This window comes from Ochlerotatus camptorhynchus, unplaced genomic scaffold, assembly GCF_037179485.1.
Source record: "Ochlerotatus camptorhynchus isolate MF236.1 unplaced genomic scaffold, CSIRO-AGI_Acam_v1.1 ptg000054l, whole genome shotgun sequence".
In the NCBI taxonomy this organism is placed as follows: Eukaryota; Metazoa; Arthropoda; class Insecta; order Diptera; family Culicidae; genus Ochlerotatus; species Ochlerotatus camptorhynchus.
This window is the reverse complement of record NW_027040544.1, coordinates 386,052-412,138: the sequence shown is the minus strand read 5'-3', so window position 1 is coordinate 412,138 and position 26,087 is coordinate 386,052. Positions and strand designations below refer to the sequence as shown.

At 37.2% G+C, this 26,087-nt stretch overlaps 1 protein-coding gene across 1 annotated transcript; it reads left to right on the top strand.

Moving 5' to 3' along the window:
- Positions 1 to 746: 746 nt before the first annotated feature.
- LOC135717268 (phospholipase A1-like) lies at positions 747 to 13,469 on the top strand. Its single transcript, XM_065239264.1, has 7 exons — positions 747 to 1,217; positions 1,764 to 1,936; positions 12,353 to 12,476; positions 12,545 to 12,790; positions 12,851 to 13,033; positions 13,096 to 13,294; positions 13,355 to 13,469. Exons 1-7 carry the CDS (start codon positions 1,157 to 1,159, stop codon positions 13,443 to 13,445), a joined length of 1,077 nt encoding a protein of 358 aa, XP_065095336.1. The 5' UTR covers positions 747 to 1,156; the 3' UTR covers positions 13,446 to 13,469.
- Positions 13,470 to 26,087: the final 12,618 nt, after the last annotated feature.

Genomic DNA, 26,087 nt, shown 5'->3' with positions numbered 1-26,087 from the left:
TTATGTATGGTAAATGTTGGCTTTCCTAACACCTTATCCTAGAATCCACTTAAGTCCACGAACGTTAATTTTTTGCATCATTTTTCATTGCATCGTTTGACCAAAATTTAAACACTCTAGGACATTATTTATCCTCCTAGCGATAATATGTTAACGTATTGCTGAAGCCATCATTTACTGTTCTTAAATCACATTTCAATACTCAAGTGAAAATTAAAGCCAATTGAAAAATTCTGAGTTATCCAATGGAAATATTCCTTCAGTTTGTAATTTTAGGATTTGAAGCACAAAAATCACAAATTAACATAAAAAATAAAATAAAATCTTCATTGTACTTCCCTCATGTCTACAAAGTTCAACCACCGCACACCAGGGATGAACTTTTACACGAAGGCCTCCTTTGTGTTTTGACATTTAGAACACAAGCCGCAAATCATCACCGTCGAAACAATCGATGACCCACTTTTGCATAACGGTTTTCCGCATGTCCATCGCCGTCTCCGGTGCCCCAAGGGTGATGGTGTGCTTCTTTTTCCATTCTTGAACACTCTCATAAACCGGGCGCGCACATTCATTAAAGTGTCATGACATTATGAATGAACCTAAAAATTATTCATTCCCATCCGCATGTGCAGCATGCACAAACAGCCACCTGCCGGCCCACCGATCGATCGGTGCTCGAAAGCGGACGTATAGCTGCTGACCATACCCAGTCAACTAACCAACGAATCACAACCAGTCGGTTATAGCAGGAGAGCCCTCGGTTCAGGTGGAATAGTATATTGGCGAATGCTGTGTGCGAAGTACGCAAGGTATAGTGCTGTGAGTCAGTCCAATCTGGCCCATCAGACCAGCAAAGTGCAGTAACTGGAAAACCTGCGAAGGCTGTTCATTCCGAATCGGTGCGTTTTCAAGAGCTGTTGCGAATTCAAAGTCAAGTGGAAAAAGATCGTAATAATTTCCCGCGCATAGATTAATTCATTCGGAGTGAGCATTGGCAGTGCAATAAAGAGTGGCAATTGAAACATAAAAGTGTAATTTTCAAACCTACTTGAGGGGTACTCAAAGCGTAAGGATTTCCCTACCGCGCTGACAACTAATTAGACTCAAGTTCAAGTGCTTTAAGCGAAAAGAAATCGGAAACCTGTGTGGCAAAATGTTGATAATGATGAAAATCGTTCTGACTTCAGTGTTCATGTGTGGCAGTTTCGTGATTTGTAAGTGTAAAATTTGTGAAATCTTTTGAAGAGAGATTGTCCAAACTCAGCTGTTCATCAAGACGTGGCCCACCACTCATCGAGCTTCGAGTCAACATCGTCATCCGTCATTCCATGCAACCGACGACATGCTCATAGAACCGTCTTGCTCAGTCGACCTTCCATCGAAGCCATCGAATCGAATCGGCTTGACCAATAAACGAAAACGGACTCCAGTACAACATAATTCCACTGACATTTCCATTTTCAACCGGCTACTAACCAACTGCTTCTCTTTTGCGATTCTTGTTTATTCCTATTCCTTCGATAACACATTGCTTACAACAACGCACATGCATATACTTTTGACCACCCTAAAATTTCCATTTTCCCACTTATTGTCTCTATTCACCAGCTCTATTTTCATCAATTTGAGGCACATTCTCTCTTTGCCGTTTTTCTTTATTTCTGTCTCTCTTGCCCTACAGTCAGTGGGAACACGATTGTACATTTAAACGCATGTGATCCGATCTAGTGTACTTTACAAACCGCAAGATCATTTTATAGATGCGCAGGCCCAGCTGCTGCTGACCCAAGCGCTCTACCTCGGGGACCCGGGATCCTACAACACCACCAAGGAGGACTGCATATGGAAACGGGGAAATGGCGAAGACCGCTGTCCGGATCCGGCCATCAAGACCATCCTGTACACGTCCGGTATCGTGAAGGATAAGTTTCTGGTGAGTTTGATCGATTCTTACCTTCCGTTCTGATACATATTTCGGACACTTTATAAATATATCCTGAAATGCTCTAAAGGAACAAGCGTGATATATTTTTTATATATAGGCTAGGATGTCAATGAAAATGGTTATCTTGAATTTCCAAAAACTGACCATATACAAAATGTGTATTGCCTCGAAAAATAACCCTGTGCAAAATTTGGGCTCAATTAGACATGATTTTGGGATGGCGTAAAATCGTCCAAGTTTAAGATTTTTGAAAACCGAAAGATCACATGAAATTTTGGAATTCGAAAATTTTTTTTGATGTGAAATGCAGTGTTGGAAAAGTTCGCGATATTTCACGAAGTTCACCAAGGGAAAAGTTCGCGAATCATAGTGAGTTTTCGAGAACTTTTCCATCACTGGTGAAATGACTTTAAAATGCATGAAACGTCGAGATCTGGTATTTTCACGAAAATTTTGATTTGTTAAAAATCAACTTTTAGGGACTTTGTTTCGTTAGTCGTAGGCTGGAAAAGGAACATTGATGAATTGGCTTCTAAAACTATGCACAACTATTTCAAATCTACTTGTGTATCATTTAAACCCATCGCTAGCATCTAATGCGTGATACATTACTAAGGTGGTTCCCTTATTTTTTCATTAGGGTGGTCCATTTAATATTTGAAAGTTCAAAATAAACTCAAACATCATTAGTTTTCACTGAATGCATCTAAAAACACTTCAGAAAATTAAATATTATATTTCCACAAGAGTAACACAGATACTAGGGTGGTTCAAAAAATCAGTTTTGTTCCATCAAGCTCAATCGATTTCATATCTAGTCCTGATAGTTTTCCCTTAAATTTTAGTTCATTTGGATGCGAACTCATACTGCAATAGGCTTTTGTAGTTTATATTGGAATTACTATGCGAAAAGTTGAACTTTTTGTTCGCATCAATCTAGCCCATCTCCGTTATGACATACAGAATAGTTTGCTATCTGTACAAATGTTAAATTTTTCCAGTTACAACTTTGCTCAAGATCACATTTCAATTGAACATCAGGATAATTAGTTACTAATTGATTACGAAGATGATGTTCTTCTGGCATGCTCCATCAACTACTCAGCAGGCAACATTGGTGTACTTGGCGAGAAGAAGCAAGTGGAAGATGCAGTGCTGCCCATAAATCAGTTGATTAATCATATCAGAATGTTATCGGCTTCGAAATCAATTAATAACTAATTGAAGTATAATAGCAAAGTTGTAGCTGATAAAATTTCTCGTAAAAAGTATAGCAAGCATACTCGTAAATCATTATGAAGAAGGGCTAGAACAGTGAGAACAAAAAGATCACTTTTACCATATTAATTCCCATATAAACTTCAAAGGGCATTAAAATGAGCTCAAATTTTAAGAGAATGATCAGGACCCGATTTGGAATCGATGGAGCTTGGTGGTGTAAAATCGATATTTTGAACCAACTTAACAGGTATGTTATGTGCATCCGGCACTACGGTTTGAAATACTTCCATAGGGTGGTTCATTTATTTTTAATTTCGAAATTACTTGTAATAAATACTTTGATGAAGCAAAAATCGTACAAATATTTTTGTGTTAAGCTATGTTTACGCTCAGAAACATTGTATACACTATGTGTACATAGAATTTAACCATCACTTGGCATTCGGTTCGTTACGTGATTATTTACTAGGGTGGTTCAGTAATTTAATAATATTAATTTATTTATTGAATTATTTAAAAACAAATTAAATGGGAGCTTGACTCATAACTTTGCGCCAGATTCACGTAAAGTCAATGTATGTACCTATTTTCGAATATAAAGCACTATTTAATGAACAAAAACTTTTGAATTAAATTTATGATACAGATGACAACGTTTAAGCACATAAAATATGAATTAAAATCATATCTATAACTGATTCAGCTCGGGAGCTGACCAATCTACGGATGAAGCTGTATTCTTTTATCTAAATCGATACCTAAAATATGCACTTAATTGGAATAAAATGATTTTCAAAATTCAACAAACTATGTATTCAATAGTTGAAGATGCTAATTTCAAATAACAGACTGTAGTGGTAATTTTTATACGATAGATGGAGTAGATGAAAGCATAGAGTTGATATTTCCGTTAGAGTACGGCAATGTGAAAATTGCACACTGCCGTACTCTAACGGAACTATCAACTCTATGCTTTCATCTACTCCATCTATCGTATAAAAATTACCACTACAGTCTGTTATTTGAAATTAGCATCTTCAACTATGTAAATCGTTGACTTCACGCATAAGTAATACTAAACATATAGTCAAAGTATGTATTCAATGTTGAAAATGAAACTTTGTCGATAAATTACTAACTATAAAACAATAATTTAAGAAATGGCAATGATAAAAATGACACCATTTACTTTTAATTCTTGTTCAATTACAATCTGAAAAATATTCTGAATCATGCTCCGAGTCAGACACGTAAAAATATAAAAAAATACTGGTTTGAGAGATAAAAAAGCAATGTTTTCGGGTTTGACTCATTTTGCAAATTTTTGTAATATTTTAAAATTAAAAGAAATTCCTGACGACAATTCTTAACAATATTTTTAATGATTATTTTTGAAGAGACGAAACACAAAAACAAGGGTCTGAGACATTTTATAATTTTCGTAGTATCTACAGAAAAAAAGAGCGGCGCCGGTGGTGTAGTGGTAAGCGTGATAATCTCTCACCCAGCAGGCCTGGGTTCAATCCCAGTGAGCGTCGCCGGGATGTTCTGGTGCATAACATTTCTGATCACACCTTCATTCGGAAGGAAAGTAAAGCCGTTGGTTCCCGGTTCATGAGTTGATGGGCTGATAGGTAGGGTCCAGGTGTGGGAGCTGCCTCCGCACGGAAAACAATTCAAGAAAAAACTGCAAGAGACATCCCTATGGGGTTGTACGCAATGGTGACGTAGGACTACGTGGTCTTATAAAATAAATGTTATTTGTTAACTGCAGCAGGAACTTGTGTTATGTGTAGGAATAGGAATTTGACCGGGGTTCTCTCTGCTTATACTCTTTAGTATGACTATGATTGCCCTGAAAAGGCTTAAAGCCTTTGGAAGATGATGATGACGTGTAGGCAGCTAGATCAGCAAATTCGGACCGGACAATCCCATATTCTTCGGTTCAATGATTGGGCACTCGCAAGAGTCTCGGCCCGTCTGCTGCTGGACAGGGGCTACGCGCTCGAATAATTGAAAATTCGATAAATATTTAATCGAATAGCTGGAAAAATCTTTACGAATAATCGTTAATCGAATAATTGGAGTCTTAGGCATCCCTAGAAAAAGTGTAATTTCATGTTTTTTGGTGGTCTTTCGAAAACGTCGTACAGCAGAGTTGCGACCAACAAGTGTAACCCAAGAACCAAGAGCAGTGCGATGCAAGTTTTCATTGCAATTACTACGACTGAATTAATGGTTTTAGAAACAAAGGGATAAAAGTCAATTCTCTTCATCGATTTCCTCTTTTGATGATCATGGCTTCACTAACCTATTTCGCACTATTTCTGCCATGCTCTTCTATCCTCCAGAACAACAAACGTATCAATGAATGTGTTTGCCGTCGAGTTATTAACGAAACAGAAAGTTGATGAAGAGAATCGAACAAAATCACTTTCAACCCTATTTCCAAGTTTGGTTACAAGATTACAACTCTGGAGAACATTTTGTGTGGTCGTTGGGGGCATGTGGTGCTGAATATGGTGATGAGTGTCCCTATTCGCACACGCCCGAAGATCGGAGGTGAATGCCACTTCGTCTTGTTTCGTCTACTAACGACTCTCTGATGACTCTGTTGGGGAAGCAGAAATCCTACATCGACATGTTTCGTCTAGAAACGATTATCTGAAACAGCATATGCATGTACGTAATTGGTGGATTTGTTAGTTATTTCGCCGGTTTTGGGCAATGCTTGACATAAACCATATTTCAATAGTTTATTGTTGAAAATAAACGGTCAGAAGCATTGTTATTGATGCGTAGAAATATTTCTTATCGATTGGTGATAAAATAATTAAAATTGGTCCAGGGGCAGCAGAGTAATTAACGTTTGAAAACCGTTCATAACTTCGTTACATGTTCCATTTTTGGTTTCCACAAAGTGTACCCCCCATATAAAAATCACAGACGTAGTCCTACGTAAAAAAATACAGAGAAAAAAATATAATATTTAGCTTTGATCAAGTTCAAGATTCTAGATTCAAGATTTAGAAAATTGCAATTTGCATGTTTTTAATTTTATCACTCCATGCTCACAAAATTTGAAATCTTTTCAGGATCCTTGGAAGAGGTGTGATATTTGCAAATCTTGGGCAAATTTTCTCTAATTTTAATGAATTTAAAGTTCGAATAAATTGTATATAGTAGGATTCAGGGTGATTTAAACCATCGATCAAGCACAATTGATTCTAGATCAAGACCTAATCATTCTCCGCCTTTACTGACAAACAATTTTCCCTCAGTAACAGGCGTAGAGATGCAGAGATGTTCTCGGTCTTTAGTACCCTCTTTCCTAGATGACCGTAAGAACCAAAGTTGCTCGTACGTTCGGTACAGTGGTAGCAAATAACTTACCGAACAAAAGAAATTGGCCAAGTTTTTTTTTCCATTCAACGGTGATACCTGCATCACATATACTCACCCCAATCAGTTTGATGTAATAACGTAGTTATTTGTTATATTTTGGCAACTGAGTTTGAGGTTATACGCTTTTAAAAAGCACCAACCGCGCAGATTTTTTTTTTTGAGGACAATTAACTAAATGCAATGAGCGCATAATGTTTCACCCCAAAAACTGAATTACGCTTCAAAATTAATTAAATTCTTACTACCCAACTCCACCAACCGAACAATAGATCACGTGCGATCGGTGATATCCCGCCAAGTAGCAGAAGGAAATAAATAACAATGTTAATGGATATATTAGAATAATTTTTTATTGGACCGAGCTCACCAAATTAATCTATGATAGATTTCCAATGAATTCGAACTGCACCACCTTTGCATTACTTTTATCCAGAAATATATAACATAAAAACTATCAATTCAAAATTCTCAAAATAGCCGGTCAATAAACTCTGTCAAACATGTTCAAACACGATAATGGTGGGACCAAAACTCGTACACTCAAAAATGAACTTTTAATCCATCTACTCCATTTAATGCTAAAAAAATATTTAGCTCAACAAAGCTCTTTCTACAAATGTTTCCTTTAGCCGATCCCAATAGCCGCACAATAAATTTGTGCATTTTTTCTTATTTCCTTAAGGAGAAGGAAAGGAAAAGGATAGGAAAAGGAAAGGAAAAGGAAATGAAAAGGAAAGGAAAAGGAAAGGAAAAGGAAAGGAAAAGGAAAGGAAAAGGAAAGTAAAAGGAAAGGAAAAGGAAAGGAAAAGGAAAGGAAAAGGAAAGGAAAAGGAATGGAAAAGGAAAGGAAAAGGAAAGGAAAAGGAAAGGAAAAGGAAAGGAAAAGGAAAGGAAAAGGAAAGGAAAAGGAAAGGAAACGGAAAGGAAAAGGAAAGGAAAAGGAAAGGAAAAGGAAAGGAAAAGGAAAGGAAAAGGAAAGGAAAAGGAAAGGAAAAGGAAAGGAAAAGGAAAGGAAAAGGAAAGGAAAAGGAAAGGAAAAGGAAAGGAAAAGGAAAGGAAAAGGAAAGGAAAAGGAAAGGAAAAGGAAAGGAAAAGGAAAGGAAAAGGAAAGGAAAAGGAAAGGAAAAGGAAAGGAAAAGGAAAGGAAAAGGAAAGGAAAAGGAAAGGAAAGGAAAGGAAAAGGAAAGGAAAAGGAAAGGAAAAGGAAAGGAAAAGGAAAGGAAAAGGAAAGGAAAAGGAAAGGAAAAGGAAAGGAAAAGGAAAGGAAAAGGAAAGGAAAAGGAAAAGGAAAGGAAAAGTAGAAGAACCAAGAGGAAAAGATTATAAATACTCTATGAACATAAACAATATTTTTGATTTGGAATATACCATATAAAAATTCATAACGGGGATGGTTACTACCCCAGTCTTATCACTATTAATAAAGCATAAAAAGTAACAAGGACTAAAATGTGTTCCTTTGACTACTGAACCTTAGTTTGCAGTTGTCATGACAAGAGTTCGGTGGTAGATCGCACACCAGTAACGCACCACGAAAAGGTAATCTACCACCGTTACCGGTTTGAAAAGATAAAAAAATACAAAAAGGAACGAACTCACCAAGTTTAGCCAACATGTGTTGATATAGAAGTCCAAATTGAAGACAGTCCGCTTGACGAAGACCAACATGATCTAGTCTGGCTCTGGGTAGAACTTGCATGGAACGTCTTCCCTCGATTTGAGATAAAGATCTTCGGATGTAGTTGATGGGACGAATGATGGGACGAATGATGGGACGAATTATGGGACGAATGATGGGATGATTGATGGGAGGAATGATGGGAGGAATGATGGGAGGAATGATGGGACGAATGATGGGACGAATGATGGGACGAATGATGGGACGAATGATGGGACGAATGATGTGCGAATGAGGACGAATGATGGGACGAATGATGGAACGAATGATGGGACGAATGATGGGACGAATGATGGGACGAATGATGGGACGAATGATGGGACGAATGATGGGACGAATGATGGGACGAATGATGGGACAAATGATGGGACCAGGGCGTCACAATATCAGCTTCAATCGACCAAATCGATGCGACGAAGAGACTGCTGGCTTTCTTTTTTTTGTTAAAGTCGAACAGCTTCGCAGCATTCTAGAACCTCAGTCGGCGTGCACAAACAAATGTTCAATCGCTTGTCTCTCTTTCTCCCGTCGCTCCATTGGTCTTCCTGTCAAGCTTGGGTGAAACGGATGAGCGAAAGAGCGCTCGACTTTGATAGTTTTCTCTTTCATGAAACACATCAACAGAGGTTTCATGAGATATATGACGGAAAATGAAATAACACATTTAAAGCATTTCTCACGAGAAACTACGTGAAGATTACACGTAATATTTTTAATTTATCTTCCATCCATATATTTATCTAAAAAAAATGATCAAAAACGGGACATAACGCATTTTAAACAAATTGAAAGAGCGGTGATAGAGTGTTCGTGAAAGGGGATTGAAAGCCATAATGAGGTTCGTTTAACTAGAAAATCGACATTAGTTACATTGAAAGCGATGAGCAAAGCAACGACGAGAAGTTCCACAGCCAGCCTTTCCTTCTAAGCGTCCTGCTTTTTTATTTTCGTTTCTTGCTGATAGTCTAGCTAGGCGTTATAGAAAGGAAGCGTCGAACACGTATGTATGAGAGAAACAAAACACGAGTTCATTTTAGAGCTTCGAAAATGTAGAGCCCTGGATGGGACGAATGATGGGATGAATGATGGGACGAATGATGGGATGAATGATGGGACGAATGATGGGACGAATGATGAGACGAATGATGGGACGAATGATGGGACGAATGATGGGACGAATGATGGGACGAATGATGCGACGAATGATGGGACGAATGATGGGACGAATGATGGGACGAATGATGGGACCAATGATGGAACGAATGATGGGACGAATGATGCGACGAATGATGGGACGAATGATGAGGTGTCGATGGAGGTTCTGCATGGCTTCGGAACAGCTTGTCAGCGGCAAAAACCAGCGACCTAAAACTAGATATAATGAGATGCAGCTCAGGACTTCTTATATCTTAGTGAACCCGCTGAAGAACTAGAAATGGTATCCTGGACCTGGGTTTGACCAGATCATCAGCCGATTGTAGAAAAAAAAACTCCATGAAAAAAAGAAACGTTACGTTCGATCGAACAAAAAACCTGGGTAGGTTGGAAATGCTAACATGAAGCTTTAATGTGATGATTTATTAGCTAGAGAATGATCTTTAGAAGAGGGTAGGTGGATAGTTCCGTTAGAGTACGGCAGTATAAAAATTGAATAGAAGTTGAAAATGAGCGAAGGGCCATTAATGCGACAGTTTTTAAAGATAGACGCACATTTTTGCCTGTAGACTTGGAGACATACTTCAAGTCTCCGCGTACATCGTACGGGTTAGGCAAAAATGTGCGTCTATCTTTAAAAACTGTCGCATTAATGGCCCTTCGCTCATTTTCAACTTCTATTCAATTTTTATACTGCCGTACTCTAACGGAACTATCCACCTACCCTCTTCTAAAGATCATTCTCTAGCTAATAAATCATCACATTAAAGCTTCATGTTAGCATTTCCAACCAACTCTGAAAATCGTTAACTTCGCGTATGAAGTAACATAAAAACACTTTGAAAAAAACCTGGCTCATCACACCAACCGAAATATGGATCATGAACAATGGAGGTCATAATGGGTAGCAAATATTTTTTTTTATATCAAGTACCATTGCACCAACAACTCGAGATAAAACAATAATTCAGTTAAATGTGTGTGTGTGTCCTGTTACTAATATACAAATGCGACCGATCAAATCGGCTGCTTGCCCGACAATAAAAAATAATAAAACTTGTTTGTCAAAATAAAGCTTAAAAATGTTAGTAAAAGATTGAAAAAAATTCTGAAAATATAACACTTTGGATGAACTTTAAAGTAAACATAAGCTTTAAAATATTAAAAAGAAAGTGATTTTGTTTCGATGTTTTGCCGTGAAAAGAAGATGCCGTCACCACGGTAAAATTTGGTAAACTCAATGTAATTGTTTTTAAGCAACTTTAAAACGAAATCTCCACTGCAATTACAAGATTTGATCATTTGAACATGACTGAATTTGTTTTTAAATTATTTTTAAGCAAACAAGTTTTATCAAACGTTCAGCTGTTAAGATTTCGGTCAAAAATTACCGAACATGACAATACATTCTCAGTGTTTATCTTTAATTTCCAACTTTTACTTTTAATCATTACCACATTTATTTCAATGCAAGTTTAGCAGATACATATTTCAATAAACACACAAATAAAACCATGGACATTTGGTTTAAATTTGAGTTACTTAGGTCCTTGGGCAGAAAACTGGAGTACTAGTGCTATAACTGTCACGCTTACCCTCATAAAAACGTACAAAAGTAATGATAAAAATTAATATCGGTTTATCTTTGCTCCATAATACATAAACCTTATTAGAAATATATCATCAGTACGTAACTATACCAATAAAAGCGTGTAATAGTTTTAATAGCTTCAGACGAGCACCAAATTATTTACACATGCAAATGAAGCAGAAGCTACACAATTCAGAATGCTTTAGTGTTTTTCCGATATTTTTAGCTGTTTTTGTAACCTATAAACATTCTTGTGAAACTCTCCGTATTTTTGTTTTCGATAAAATCCATGGACTCCATCATCTAATAAAAGCAGTACATTTCTTCAACGTAAAATTTGAGCTCACGGGTACCACCCTAGAGTAATAGTATTATTATCTCCAAACCAGTATTGATCATTGACCGATAATTGCGATTGGCCTTGATCCTTGAGCTTTCATCACCTTGTTACTAAGTGACAACAACGCTATGAAGCACTGCACCTAAACCCTTTCAAACAACAGTCGGTACCTAAACGAACAACTTCTAAGCAGCACAACAGGACCAGCCGCTCCAATGTCAACGGAGCGATTCTACCACCGTTTTCTAAGAACAAGTTTTTTTTCGTGTCTTCACATCCACACCAACCAACTAAAAGTAATAATTTTTCATAAGCCGGTAAGCGGGTTTGATCCACGATCGATCGAGGCTTCGCCTTCTCCACCGATAATTGCCGTCCTCACCATAGCATGTCTCGCTCAAATACAGCGCAGCGTAAGCCGCCAGACCGTCTCGTGGCTGCAAATTTGTAGGGCCCACTGTGAGGGATCCGACCAACGGTCGATAGTGTGTGCCTTCCTTGCACAATAGTTGGCGCCACTTGATGGTGTGGAATTTTAACTGCGGTTTGATAGTCTCCGGGCAAGGTTGAGATGTGCAAAACCGGGCTTATGAATGTCAATGAAACATATGTAGTTCATTGACGACAAGCTATACATTATGTCATTGAAGAAGTATCTCAAGATATACTTAACCACACACATCATCATCACTCACTGGGTGAAATATGACCAACCCTATCACGTCAAACCAATCATTGTATGCTATTTATATTACAACTTGTGTATTTTTAGCCATATCATTGCGATTGGCACCCCATGCGTGCAATTTGCATGTTTTCAAGCACGCGTTTGCCCCACTAACCGGGCTCATTGCCACTACTCTAATCCCCAGTTCGTTACTATGAACGTTTGATATCAAGCTAGTAAATTAATTGTAATGAGATCAAATAGATGTCTTCATAGCTCCAAATATATGAAACTGAATAAATTAATCTAGACTCGAATAGGTATAATGACACTATCTCAATTCATAGTTTAAAATGAATCACCCGGATTGGCTGAACGATACCGAATGGGAGCCGTCGAAGGAGAACATCATTCTAGTTCATGGTTACGCCGGTGGAGACGACACCCTACCGATTGCGGTTTTGCGGGATGGTACTACAGCCAAACTAACGAGGTTGACGCCGGTATTAATCTGAGGTGACGTTTTCCTTTCGTTCCAGCTTACATCAACCACGGAGGGTACAATGTGTTTCTGGTCGATTGGGGAGCACTGGGTCAGCCTCCTTGCTACGTTGCTGCGGTGTACAACATTCGACCGATTGCTTCTTGCCTGGCTCAGACTTTTATGAAGCTTCGATCGTTGGGACTTCCAGCTGAGAAGACGACCTGCGTGGGACATTCGCTAGGTGCACACATCTGCGGGCTGATGGCAAACCATCTAAACTTCCGGCTGGAACGTATTATAGGTAATTAGAGTACCTTCAACTATTGTCGATAGTATTTCCTATTTCATTGTTCCATTCTAGCCCTGGACCCTGCAAGACCACTTGTCAAACCAGGAAACATGAACAGATTAGACAGCGGGGATGCCAAGTCAGTTCAGGTGATTCACACCAATGCAGGTCACTATGGAGAAGGAGGAAGAGTTGGACATATTGATTTCTGCATCAACGGTGGTCGTCGGCAGCCCTATTGTGGCAACAGCTCAAGTTAACCGTTTGTAATTATTGATAACAAATTCTCGTTGCATTAACTCTATACTCCGTTTCAGACATCAACTTGTGCAGTCACATTTGGGCAGTCTGCTATCTGGCACAATCCGTTTATGATGGTATGGAACCAATGGCGGAACCGTGCCACCGAAGGTGTCCCACCAATGTGTTACTGCCGTCATCGGGAAGACAAGCAAGAAGTCGCTTCGGATACGCGATAGGTTATGCCATTCCGATGGGACAGAAAACGCCTCCCAGGTATGATGCTTGTAGCATTATCGCTTCAAAACGTGCGTTGATGTTTGTCAATCATTTCAGTGCTGTTGGATCGTACTGCATCAAAGATTCTAGTCCTCCGTTCTGTCCATCGGATTCCACAATGCCAGGAGATAAGCGGTGCTGCATCTAAACGCACTTGCTCAGTTCACTTGGCCCAGTGACTCAACCGGTTAGTTTGTAGTCGAAGTATTAATATTATAAACGGCTGCTAAGTAGCCACAAATAGATTTTTAAATCCTATACGAGAAATGATAAACAATGTTTGTATTGACTTAATAAATAATGGTGCTAAAGTTATTTATTGTATTAACTTTCAATTACTAATAAAGAGAAAATAAATTCGTAAAATGTCTAATTATATACTTAATCTCATACTATTAAATTTTAGATACGAATATCGATTTTGGTGCATTTTGTTTTTTTTTGTAAGGCACATATTTCAACTCTACGTCATAGAACGTTTATTACGATTGTTTAAACTGAAAAACATCCAAATTTTAGTTGATGATTGCACAATTTATGAAGTTTTAAAGAAAAGTTAGGCTAAGCTCTCAATTAAAAACGATAAAATGGTGCTTGTATGCTACTTTAAGAAGATCATTCTGAACGCTTTCCCATGGCTCCACTTCTCTGACTAAAAAAAACGGGGAAGAAAAGTAATTCTGAGTAGCTACGCAGTAAAGGAGCATTTTTTCCAAAGTTTATGTAGCATTTCATCGTTTAATATTACGTTTCCATAGCTGCTATTAATAGCTGTGGAAATACTTTAGTGCTCGTTAAGTTGAGAACCGAAAAAATGTTCGCAAAAAGAGCGTTGAAAGACTAAAAGAAGAAGAAGAAGAAAAATAAGAAGAATAAGAAGAAGAAGAAGGTTGCGGTCCGACTAAAAACTGTGAAAACTTGATGAAATTTCACTTAAAGATGAACGCCGATGTTTTATATCTCGATGTTCTAAATCGCGATATGTGATCACTATTTTCTATACGTCGATGTTTATCTCGATCCCTTCAAACGGTCTTGTAGGCTTTTCTTGTTCTATATCTCTATCTCTCCATATCTGGATAGTCCCTTTAATATCTAGATATGAAGAGTGCTGCAAAATCTTAACAATACACGGTAACATTGACATTTCTGCTTTGGTCACTCATTTGAGCTAACAGTCATCGTCAAGGTAAACCATGACAATAATTGTCAATGACAATGCTATTAGTGACGAGCATGTGTAGATTTGTTGTATTAACTAAATTTGTAACAAAGTTAAATGGCTTGAGCAACACAAATACATGGAGTCGTTAAAGTGAACAAGCATCTACGTCCTGAACTGCTTGGATAACAATAATGTGACACATAATGTACGAAATTACACACAATTTTCGTTACCAGGTGATTTTTTGTCATTGACGAAAAGCGAATGAGATTTTGACGGAGGATAAAGTCTGTCAATGACAAAACAATTTTATCAATATTGCGTGAAAGTCTGTCAATGAAAATGACAAATTTCAGCACTGATCAACAATATGGTCTACTCTTCCGTTTTATCGGCGACACGATTTTAAACCAACAAGTACACCTTAGCGTCAGAAAATGTAACTAAAGTATTTTAAAAACATTCCGATGAGTTTTTGAAAGCTATCACAAAGGTATACAACAAAACTTGTTTTGACAGTAACTTTCGTGTTCCCATAAGTAGGGGAAAGTATCCAACTGTGAGACAGTTCTTGTTGAACAATTTTTCAAATTATTTCGATGAAAGCTACAAACAAGCCCTTAACTCTATTCGAATGGCATTAGAAACCAGACTTGCAATAGTTTGTGTATGACATATAAAATTTGTCAATTTTTCTTTCAGAAGGTCACAACTAGCGATTAGCTGTAACGATGAGCAACGCGATGAGTGAGCAATCAGCGATCATAAAATCGCTAGTTGTGACCTTCTGAAAGCAAAATTGACAAATTTTATATGTCATATACAAGCTTTACCACCTCTTCTTGCATCTTACAAATAAAAATTATCATTGTTTCATAATACCGGAAAAAAGCATTTTAGCTGTAATGAGCAATTACAAGCCTGTTAGAAACCATGTAATCTAATTTAGTTACAACCATAAATGTAAAATTAATTTTAGGACTCATTGTTTGTCACTAGGCAGAAACATTGAGACACATGTTTTAATAAGGTTCAAATCATAAAATTATTACCCGACCATTTTAGGTTGTTATTATTTTAGATTTTTAAGTTTATTTTCCTGTGTAGAAATTACATAAAAAAAGCGAATCAACTAAAAGTTTAAAAATTTTAACAAAATTTCTTGATCTACGATCTTTGTCAATTTTCAAATGTCGAAATTTCCAATATTCCAAATATTTGCATTTTTTATCTTTTAACAAAATATATAAATTTAACACGGACATTTTGAGATATTTGAGAATTTAACACTATTTTAGAATGTTTACTCAAAATTACTAAAAATAATACCGTGTTGGTATATTTTTCACAGAGCGTTTTCCAACTACAATTTATTAAAAAAATTCGACCGCCATTTTGAAAAAAAAAATACAAGATGGCCGAATTTCAGCAAAAATGTGAATGATTGCTCATAACAAACAATTATGCAAAGTTTCATGCAAATCGGAGAAGGTCGAGTCAAAAATTCAGTTTCTTTTGTTATTTGACCTGCAACTTCTCAGTACTAAATATTAATATATAATTGTTTTCTAAGCCGGGCGCTGAGAAATTAAATAATTTTCAGAATTGCGATTTTTATGTTTGGCGGTAAAATCACCATTATGAGTGAAATCTTTATTATTTCCCTGAATATTAAACCACAAACATTATAGAAGTTTAAGAATTTTGCATAAGCTCGCGATTTTTCTTTAGTTTTCTTAAATCTGAATTCTCAAATTTTTGTCAGATTTACAAATTATGAGAATTCGACAATAAAACTTATATCCTGCAGAATTTTGATACTATTTAAGCTCTAGGTTGTGGAAGCTGCTATCCGTATTGGATTTGATTATTATTGAAACTAATGGCATTATTCAAAGCAGATTTGATTGTTGGGAAGTCAATGATTTTAATGGTCATATTGAAATAAGAGTAGAGGAAGGGAAGAATGTGGTATATAGAGGGCAATATTAATGAATAAAAATGATAACTTAATATGAAGGTATGAAATAAAATACTTGAGTAATGAAACACTTAATTTGAGTAAAATCTCGTTGGCATGAAACATCGTGAGGGGAAATCCTGGCACAGCTAGCAACCAATACACTTAAAAAATTCAACACATTTTTTTTTTGACAAATTTCCATGTTAAATTTCACATGATTTTCGTGTGACTAAACATAAACAGAATCCACACAGAAGTACACATGAAATTTATGTGTCAAATGAATAGTATGTGTGCTCAAACATGGCTTTTATGTGTATGCATATTAGGTGTGTGTCCGACACAGAAATACCATTTGTTGATCACATGGCAAAAATTCATGTGTGGGACACATAAAAACAATCTTTGAAATTTTCTTTGTATTGAGAATGGATGAAAATAATGTAGGGTATAAATACGGACTATCTTAGCTCGTAGAAGGTATTCTTGTGACGAATTTTGGAGGTGACGGACCACCAGCAGCAGCAGCAGATACAGCAGCAGCAATAGAAGCAGCCAGACTCGTGGGAGCTGCATCGCTAATTCATGTAGCCGTGGCCGAGGCTGGAAACCTCGGTCCGGTCACGACATAGGTGTCCTCGAAAAACTTAATAAATAACATTCAAATTTGTTAAAGTGCAAATCGTTGAAAGTGACCAGATCGTTATAAACTTTGCATGCCCAGTCCAGGATCTTTAAAATCATATGTATGAGTATGAACTACCGTATGCGTGATAATGTTCGCACCATTATAAGGGAATATGGAGGTGTAAGACTGTAAGGCGCAGCGTTGCTAGATATACCGATGTATCGGTATTTATACCGATTTTCTAACTTGATACCGATATACAGATAATGTTTCTCAGAATACCGATTTATACAGATTTTTATTAATAATCAAAATGATTACTGCCTGCCTGCACTGAATTGTTAGTGGAAACTATTGTGAGAAACTTTTAACTTTCTGAAAATTAAAATTGTTGAGCATGCTTTAAAAAAATATCATCTTCAAAAATTCCTTATACTTGATACTCTTTCAACTAATGCTTTCATTTTCTCGCCGTTTTTGGTTACGTCGAGAAACAGATGATGGCTCATCCCAGTAATTTCTGGAAATCGGGAAATACTTTTATTCAGTGGAAAAATAGATACATAAAAACGTTAATTAATGAACTTCCTCAAATTTCTTTAATTTTTCCTTCGAAATTTCTTCCAACTTTCCAACTCAGAAATTTACGTCCATTTGACCCTGTAAATTATTTTCCGATTCTTTCCGGAAAGCTATTTTGACTTCCCTTGGAAGCTTCTTCTGGCTTCGCTCGAAAGGTTATTCCGTCTCCTAAGGTCAGTTTTTTCAACTTCCCCGGAACTACAGAAATGCTTCCAGAGTTTCATTGCGGTTCCATTAGTTTCAGGAAACCTTCAGGAACTTTTCAGAAGCTCTGAAACTTCAGAACAATTCGAACTTTTGGGTAGGTTCCGATAAATTAAAGACAGATTCATCTACTACTGTTCAAATCCGAGAACCCGGGATCTCAGGAAAGCCCAGAGAACTCCAATGAACTTAAGGAAACTGAAATATTTTGGAAACTTCACAAGCCCAAAGAACTAATGCTTTCCAGTATAGTTCCATTTGTTTTAGGAAAATAAGATAACTTTAGGGAAGCATTAGTACATTTAAATTCAAAGAAATTTCTGCACCTTTAAATGAGTTTCAAGAAGCTCAGGAATTTCCGAAAACTTCAGTTAAGATCCGAGAGGTTCATGAAAATTTTGGAAACGGAAGGGGCAGTTTCGAGAACTTGAAAAAAATTAACATCGGGAAGATCAGAGAACTTTAATGCTGATGTTCATTAATTAAAAAAAATAAATCGCTAAGGAAGATCCAAAGTCCAGGAAAGAAGGAAGGTCCAAATAAGATAAGAGATTTTCCGGTAGTTCCATAATAATCAGGGAAGTTACGAGTACTTCGATGATGATCAGAAAACTTCAAAACAGCCCCATTAACTTTAGGAAATTTGCAAGAACTTTCAAGAAGTTTTGAAGAATTATGGGATATTCTGAAGTGCAATACAGGAATGTTCCGAAAACTTCCAAAAAAAAATACAATTCGACAGTGAGCATGGATACGCGATGAACGATTCTCTTCATCGATTTTCTTTTTACATTGCTACAGCTAAGCGAAACAATTTTCTGGAATTTGTTCAATGTAATAATAATAAATTTCGTTTATTTATCGATCCGATAATTTCATAATACAGTTACATACAGTTTAAGTTTTTCATTAAATCTAACATTAAATCAATTCATTCCGACTTAAATTTATGTTTACTTTTAAAATTCACAAATGAAAAAACAACAACAAAAAACAACACTATCCTAATTTATAATAATCTATCACCTATTTAATTATCTATAATTCACTCTTATTCACTGCACACATCCTCTTTTAAATTCAGGTACTGTTCTAGCTGTTTTAACAACTCTTGGAAGGGAGTTAAACATTTTAATTCCTTTATAATAAATTGACCTTTGCGTCGATGTCATCGAGAATGGAACTACTCTTAAGTCATTAATCCGTCTTGTTCGATGCTCGTGAATATCATTTCCACTAACTAAAATTGACCTCAAATATTCTGGTAAAAGATCTTGTGTCATTTTATATATAATTGTTAACACATTGAAAACTATTCGTACTTTAACCGACAACCACTGCAGTGTATCTAACATCATTCTGATTGGTGTATACTTGTTGCATTGAAGAATAAATCTCATTTGTCTGTTTTGCAACCTTTGCAACCGTTTTATCTGCGTTTCACTTGCCAGAAACAGAATCGATGAGCAATAATCTATATGGGGAGCAATTAACGTTTTATACAAGAAAATTTTACTCCAAAACGGAAGCTTTCCTCTCAGTCTTGATAAAATTCCATGTTTTTTAGCAATTTTACTAATCACATAATCGATATGCACCTTAAAATTTAGTTTATCATCAATTTTCACTCCTAAATATTTAAACTCCTGTACTCTTTCTATCAATTCTTCTTCTATATCAACATTAAACTCATTAAGATTCAGATTCCTTTTATTAGATATAATCATCATTTTAGTTTTTTGAACATTTAATTTCAACTTTTTGATCCTCAACCATTTAGTAATTTGAACGATTCCCTCTCTTATTTTTTGTAAGGCTTCTTTGGGATCCTTTGACCCAAAGAATATAACTGTGTCATCCGCAAAAAGATTCAGCTCACATGATCCTATCGCTGCCTTTACATCGTTGATGTACATTATGAATAATAGTGGTCCCAACACACTTCCTTGCGGTACTCCAAGTGGAACTGTCAGGGGTGATGACACCTTCTCACCATATCTACACACTTGTGTTCTATCATTTAAATAGGATTCAAACCATTTGAGGACATTTCCTCCCAATCCATACTTTTTTAGTGTTTTCAACATCATAGGACGTGAAATAGTTTCAAACGCACGTTTTAAATCCAAGAATATTACTACTATAGTTTTACGAGCCTCTAGCATACGTTTCCATTTATATAGAAGTAAGTTTAACGCTGATTCGCATGAATGATTTTGTCGAAAACCTGATTGTTCTGCAATTAAGATTTCATTTGAATTCAGATACGCAGTGACTTGTTCTCGAACTATACTTTCCAATACTTTTTCGTAAACTGGTAACATATTTATGGGTCTGAATTCCTCAGCCTTAACTGTACCACTAATCTTCTGCATCGGAATAACAACTGATTGCTTCCAGCTTCGCGGAAACTCTCCAGTTTCGAGAGATTCATTTACTACTCCTAATAGGTACTCACCTAACATATCCCAGGAATCTTTTAACACTTGTAGGTTTACATTATTGAGACCAGAGGAATTATTCAAATTATTAACTACCTTCTTGAGGTTTTCCATCGTCACTGGTTCGAAAATATTCCACCTCTCATTTGAGTCTTTATTTAGTGCCGTATCATCATGAACATTTTCAATACTGTCGTGAATTTCTCGTACACTATCTACAAAGTATCCATTGAATTTTTCTGATATTTCACTTTCATCTTCAATGTCAACTCCATCAAACTTGACACATTTACTATTACGATTTTTACTATTCCATAACGTTTTAAGCACTTTCCAGAGGGAACGACTATCGTTTTTAATCTCTTCAATTTTACGTTGGGTGTATAAGGCCTTCGCCCTCCTCACAGAATGAGAATACTCATTTCGTAAGACCCTATATCGTTCCCAATCTTGCTCTTCCCAACTTCCACTAGCCGTCATATATGCTTCATCTCGTTCATTTTTTAGAAGTTTTAGGTCAACTGTATACCATCTCTTGTGAGAAGTACATTTTATTGATTTCACCACAACAAGCTGATTTACACAATGTTCTAGAACTGTTCCAAGCACTTCTGCTTTCTCATGTAGTTCTCTTTCACTCGTCTCTGGTAAATTAGATCTAAGTAAAGCCTGCAACGCTTCCTTTGAATATTTTCTCCAACATTTAATTGTTATACCTGTGTCTTCATTTCGCACATCTTGTTCTTCTTTACTGATGATCTGAAGAGTTTCATGATCTGATATCTTGTAATCTTTTAGCACTGACACATCTGTCACAGAACTATTGCTAAACACTAAATCAATCATTGTCTCAGAATACGCTGTACATCTTGTACTTTCAGTCACTACTTGCTTGAGACCAAATCCATGCATTACACTGCGTAACCGTTCACTATCTTTACAATTTAGCCAATTTATATTGAAATCACCAGCAATAAAATTGTCCACATTCGATTCAACCACGCTTTCAAGCCAAGTGTTCTCCAGAAACTCAAGGAAATTGGAATCACTGTCATTCGGGGAATGATACACTAAGCCATACATTCCTCTTTTAAAACCATTTTCAACTTTTAAAGCGAGAAACCAATTACGCTCGAAACAAATGTTGCTTACAACCCGGAAATGTATTGAATCATGACAATACATGATAACTCCTCCTGTATGCCTCGAGTCAGAATAACACACACATGTTGTGAAGTTCATAAGCTGATATTCAGCCATATCAATATCATCTGTTATATGTGTTTCGGTAATCATCAGAATTTTGGGTCTCAATGTGCTTGCAATAATTTCTAATTCGCAAAAATGAGCAGTCAGTCCACCAATGTTCAGGTAAATAACATTCGCACTACTTAATTGCTTTTTTCCATAGTATATAAACTGCTTAGAAACCTTCAAATTCCTTTTGTACACTGGGCAATCTGGACTTCAAGCAGCGTGATCAACATTTATATTTAATTTCCTCTCACTGTTCAAAGTAACACAATTAATACATTTCTCCTCTTCCGATAAACATTCTTTCACATCATGATCACCAGCACATCTTACACAGATTTTTTTACCTGTACAATCATTTGATCGATGCCCATAAGCACAACATTTGTAGCAACGTAATACATTAACATTTTCCACAACGTTACATACTTCCCACTCTACATTCAGTTTACCCCGACGCATAATTTTTTGGAATGCTTCCGAGTCAATTTCACAGATCACCGATACTGCATTGAATTTTCTGCCAGGGACTCTGATCATTTTCACAATTTTAAAAAACAGATTGTAACAGATTGTATTGACTTTCAAATGCACCAGCAAACGCACCGATAATCGTTAATCCAAGCGAATTATTAACAAAAGAGAAAATCGACGAAGAGAATCGATAATCGCGTTAACGTCCTTATGCATGCTCACTGTCGAATTAATTAAAATAGTGAATACCGATAAATACCGACTTTTTTAATCATTTGATACCGATAATCATGAAAACAATCTGGCAACGCTGGTAAGGCGTAAGGTTGAAGACTCCAATTATCATCACAACCAACAATATTAACGGATAGTTATACATCAACGAATGCCTGAAAAAATGTGTGTTGCCGGTCTCACCGAGGTACCGTCAAGTTAAGGCCAAATTTGGCGAGTTTCCACTACAGTAAGAATGCGCAACAGTGGTAATGGAGAAGTCGTCATTGAGAAAGGGATGAACCCCTGCCCGGATTTCCACCCAATCGAAATGTATTGGGGTATCATCGAAGCTAAACTGAAAAATAGTGGAAAATGGCTAAGGATGCTATTTCAGTGGCCAGCTACTGGAAAAAAAAAGCAGCCGGTGAACTTGAGCAGTAGTTGATGGCATGTATCAAGCCCAAAGTTTGCATTCGAGAGGAATACAAATCGCAAAACCCAATACAATAAATACATAACATTTTCTTCTAATAACGTTTTATTCTAAACCAAACAGATTCCAAGAGAAAGCGCACAGATTCTAAATAGGCAGGGCTTTATATTGGCATTCTAAGTAAGTTTGTCCTTCCGTGGATTACTGAACAATATGGACCGGAGCCGAATGTGGTTTTTCAGCAAGACGGGGCATCATGCTACACCTCAAACCGCACGCAGAATTGACTGAAGGAACATCTGTCCTTCCGGCCGAAAGATATGTGGCCGCCATCAAGACCCCTTGAATTACTCAGTGTGGCGCGTCATGAAGGCCAAGACCTGTTTCAAACGCCATTCCAGTAAAACAAGCGTCAGACAAACATTGACCCACGCATGGAGAGATATGGATCCGGACTATATTATCAGAATATGTCGAGCATTCCGGAAGCGTGTTGAGGCCGCAATTGCGGTAAATAGAAATTAAATCGATCATTAACATAGGTTTAAGTTCTTACAAACATATCCCTTTGCTCCGTAACGTGGGTAGATCACCTTTTCGTGGTACTTTACGGGATTTAAGATCTGCCACCGATTCCTAGTCCTGATTACTTCAAACTAGAGGAACATGATTTTTCAGTAATCAAAGGAACACATCTTAGTCCTTGTTACTTTTTATGCCTTGTTGATAGTGCCAAGAAAATGAGTTAATTAGTCTTCATCTATGTGATTCCTAATCTTCAATTCGTTGTTCTCTAGTTTGAAGTGGTTAAGACTAGGGTTATGATGCATGGTCATTATTGGTGTCATTGCACTAAACTAAGAACAACAGAAAAAATCGCTTTTAAATAAATATTTTTTTTCCACTCCGATAATTTTCAGATTTTTTGTTTGTCTTTGAAATTTGATGGAAATTTAATGGTGCAAACATAGCGGCGCTGGTGGTGTAGTGGTAAGCGTGATTATCTCTCACCCTAGCAGGCCTGGGTTCAATCCCAGTCAACGCCGCCAGGTGTGGGAGCTGCCTCCCTGGTGTCGGTAGCATTGGTGCTCAGTACGGAAAACAAGATCGACGGAAAACAAATCAAGGAAAAAACAATACGTCTACCTAGCTCCGTATTCCAGACAGGTGAATATTGATTTACAAACCATGTCAAACCTTTATCCAACCTCAAAGGTTGACTAAAAGTAAATTGGTACGCAAAAAAAGAACTGTAATTCGTGATTCAATAATTATGAACAAAAGTCCATTTATGGTTGCTTTACAGTACTTTTATTAAAACTTCAAAGTTACAGCATTAGATGGTTACATTTCTCCGGTTCGAACGAAATCTCAAACCTTCCTCTTGGAAACGGACATGGAATCAGCGCGTTTCTTCCATTTTGCCCACATTTGCCGCTTCGTCGAAGTCGCTGCTTTGAAATTGCCCATTATTTTTCAATTGGTCAAAATTACGGGCAATTCGGAGGATTCATTAGCTTGGAGACAAAATCGATCTTGTTGGTAGCATACCACTTCAGCTCCACCTTGGAGTAGTGGCAGTTGGCCAAGTCGGGCCAAAAGATAACTTTGCCCCTATGCTTGCGGATGAACGGCAATACACGCTTTTTCAGGCATTCTTCGATGTAAACTTGGGATGTCATCGTCGAGGATGACGAATGGTTCCGTTTTCAGGTCAAAACTGCAAATCGCTTGCCAAATCATGGCCTTCTTCACGAACTTGTCGGCAAACACGAACTTGAATCTTCCCGGCACATCCCTACGTCCTGTCGCGATGTAAAACTTTTGACCGGGAAGCTGCTTAAAATCGAGCTTGACGTATGTCTTCATCGATCAAAGTGCAGCCCTTGTGTTTCGTCACAGCACGGTTGTACAAGAGCCTTGCACGCTTTTTGGCCACGGAATTCTGCTTCATGTGACGGTTCGAATATTTACTAGCTTTGTACGACTTGTATCCTTCCCTGGTAATTATGTTCCGCACCGTTTGAAAGTTGGCGTTGTACCTTCTGGCCACATCTCGGATTGAAAGACAGGGGTTAGCTTTAACGCACCTCAACACCTTGCTGCGCAGCTGACGATCCCTGGTTCCAGTTTTTTCGTAGGTCCACTGATTCTTTTCCACACTCAGCGTTTCCTTGTTGCTCTTGAGCACTCAACAAACTGTTGTTTTCGGCATCTTCAGCACTTTAGGCAGCTTGGAGCCGGACCACTCCGGATTCTCCAGGTGTTTGTGCACAATATTTTTTCTGCTTTCGAGTTCCGTTTGACGTTATTTCTGAACGCGATCGACTACTTTGATAATCGTTGTTCTCTATAGAAGTATAAACGAACCACTGTCAAACATGTTCGATTCTCAACACTAGAGGCGTGCTGGCGACGCGCGAAGGGCGTATCAATTTACTTTTATTGAGCTTGCTAACATATATCTTTCCAAACTATAAATCACAAATAAAATTATACATTTAATATAATCATATATTCCATGGAGCTGGAGTCGGAGCCGGAGTCGGCACTGATCTCGCCATCCAGATCTCGCCAATGACATGCTTACTTCTCTGCAGCAGACAAGTAGGTTCATTTTGAACTTTGTCCGTTAAGTAGGTCGCCTGATGTGTGCCACGAAAATGCGTCGTGCACACTAAAAATTAATTAAAATTGCATGCAACGTAATCTGTTACAAACAGGGAACTGACATCCCTATCGTACTTGCAACAAGGACCAATAGGCAACAAAAGTGCTGAGGGCCAAGCTGACAATTCAACAATCTCGATGATTGCTTACGGTATCCATGGATTTAAGAATGATTTTCATTCATTTGCCTGATGGTTTCTAGTTGCTCGACGAATGTAATGTTAGAATGTAAAATTTCACGTTTCCTCCTGCGAATTTTCATTTTTTTACACTGACAAAAAATTACATGGCAAAGTTGAACTTTCACAACACTTATTTGCTGTATTTCCCATAGTAATTCGTCATAATCTCCATTCAAACTTCAACCATTTGCATGACCTCTAAACCTTCATCAATCTTTACCATTTTACTTTTGCAAAGCCTCATATTTGCGAGCTTTTAATCAAACTGGAGGGTGGCCTATTATATTGCAAATATGTACTTTTTTTTTAAATGAAGCACCAACCATACATACGTCAATTTATCTTCAAGTCCGCCAATAACCCTTTTTGCAATATAAGCTTAATATAGGGCTTCCAAGCTTTATATTAAATGAGCTTATTGGTTACTTGGAATATACTAAGAATTCAACTATTGCCGTATATTTTTTAAATATGGTAGCTGGGATATTGAATTCTCCAGACAAACATGCAGCTGCATAATTCCTTTCATCTCATCAATGATCCACAAAGTGCACTTTTTCTTCCAATTTACTCTGTTT

Coding starts and splice junctions, on each gene's coding strand:
- LOC135717268 (XM_065239264.1), top strand. CDS start 1,157: ATGTTGATAATGATGAAAATCGTTCTGACTTCAGTGTTCATGTGTGGC. Junction 1,937..12,352: donor TCGTGAAGGATAAGTTTCTG/GTGAGTTTGATC, acceptor CTCAATTCATAG/TTTAAAATGAATCACCCGGA. Junction 13,295..13,354: donor GGACAGAAAACGCCTCCCAG/GTATGATGCTTG, acceptor CAATCATTTCAG/TGCTGTTGGATCGTACTGCA.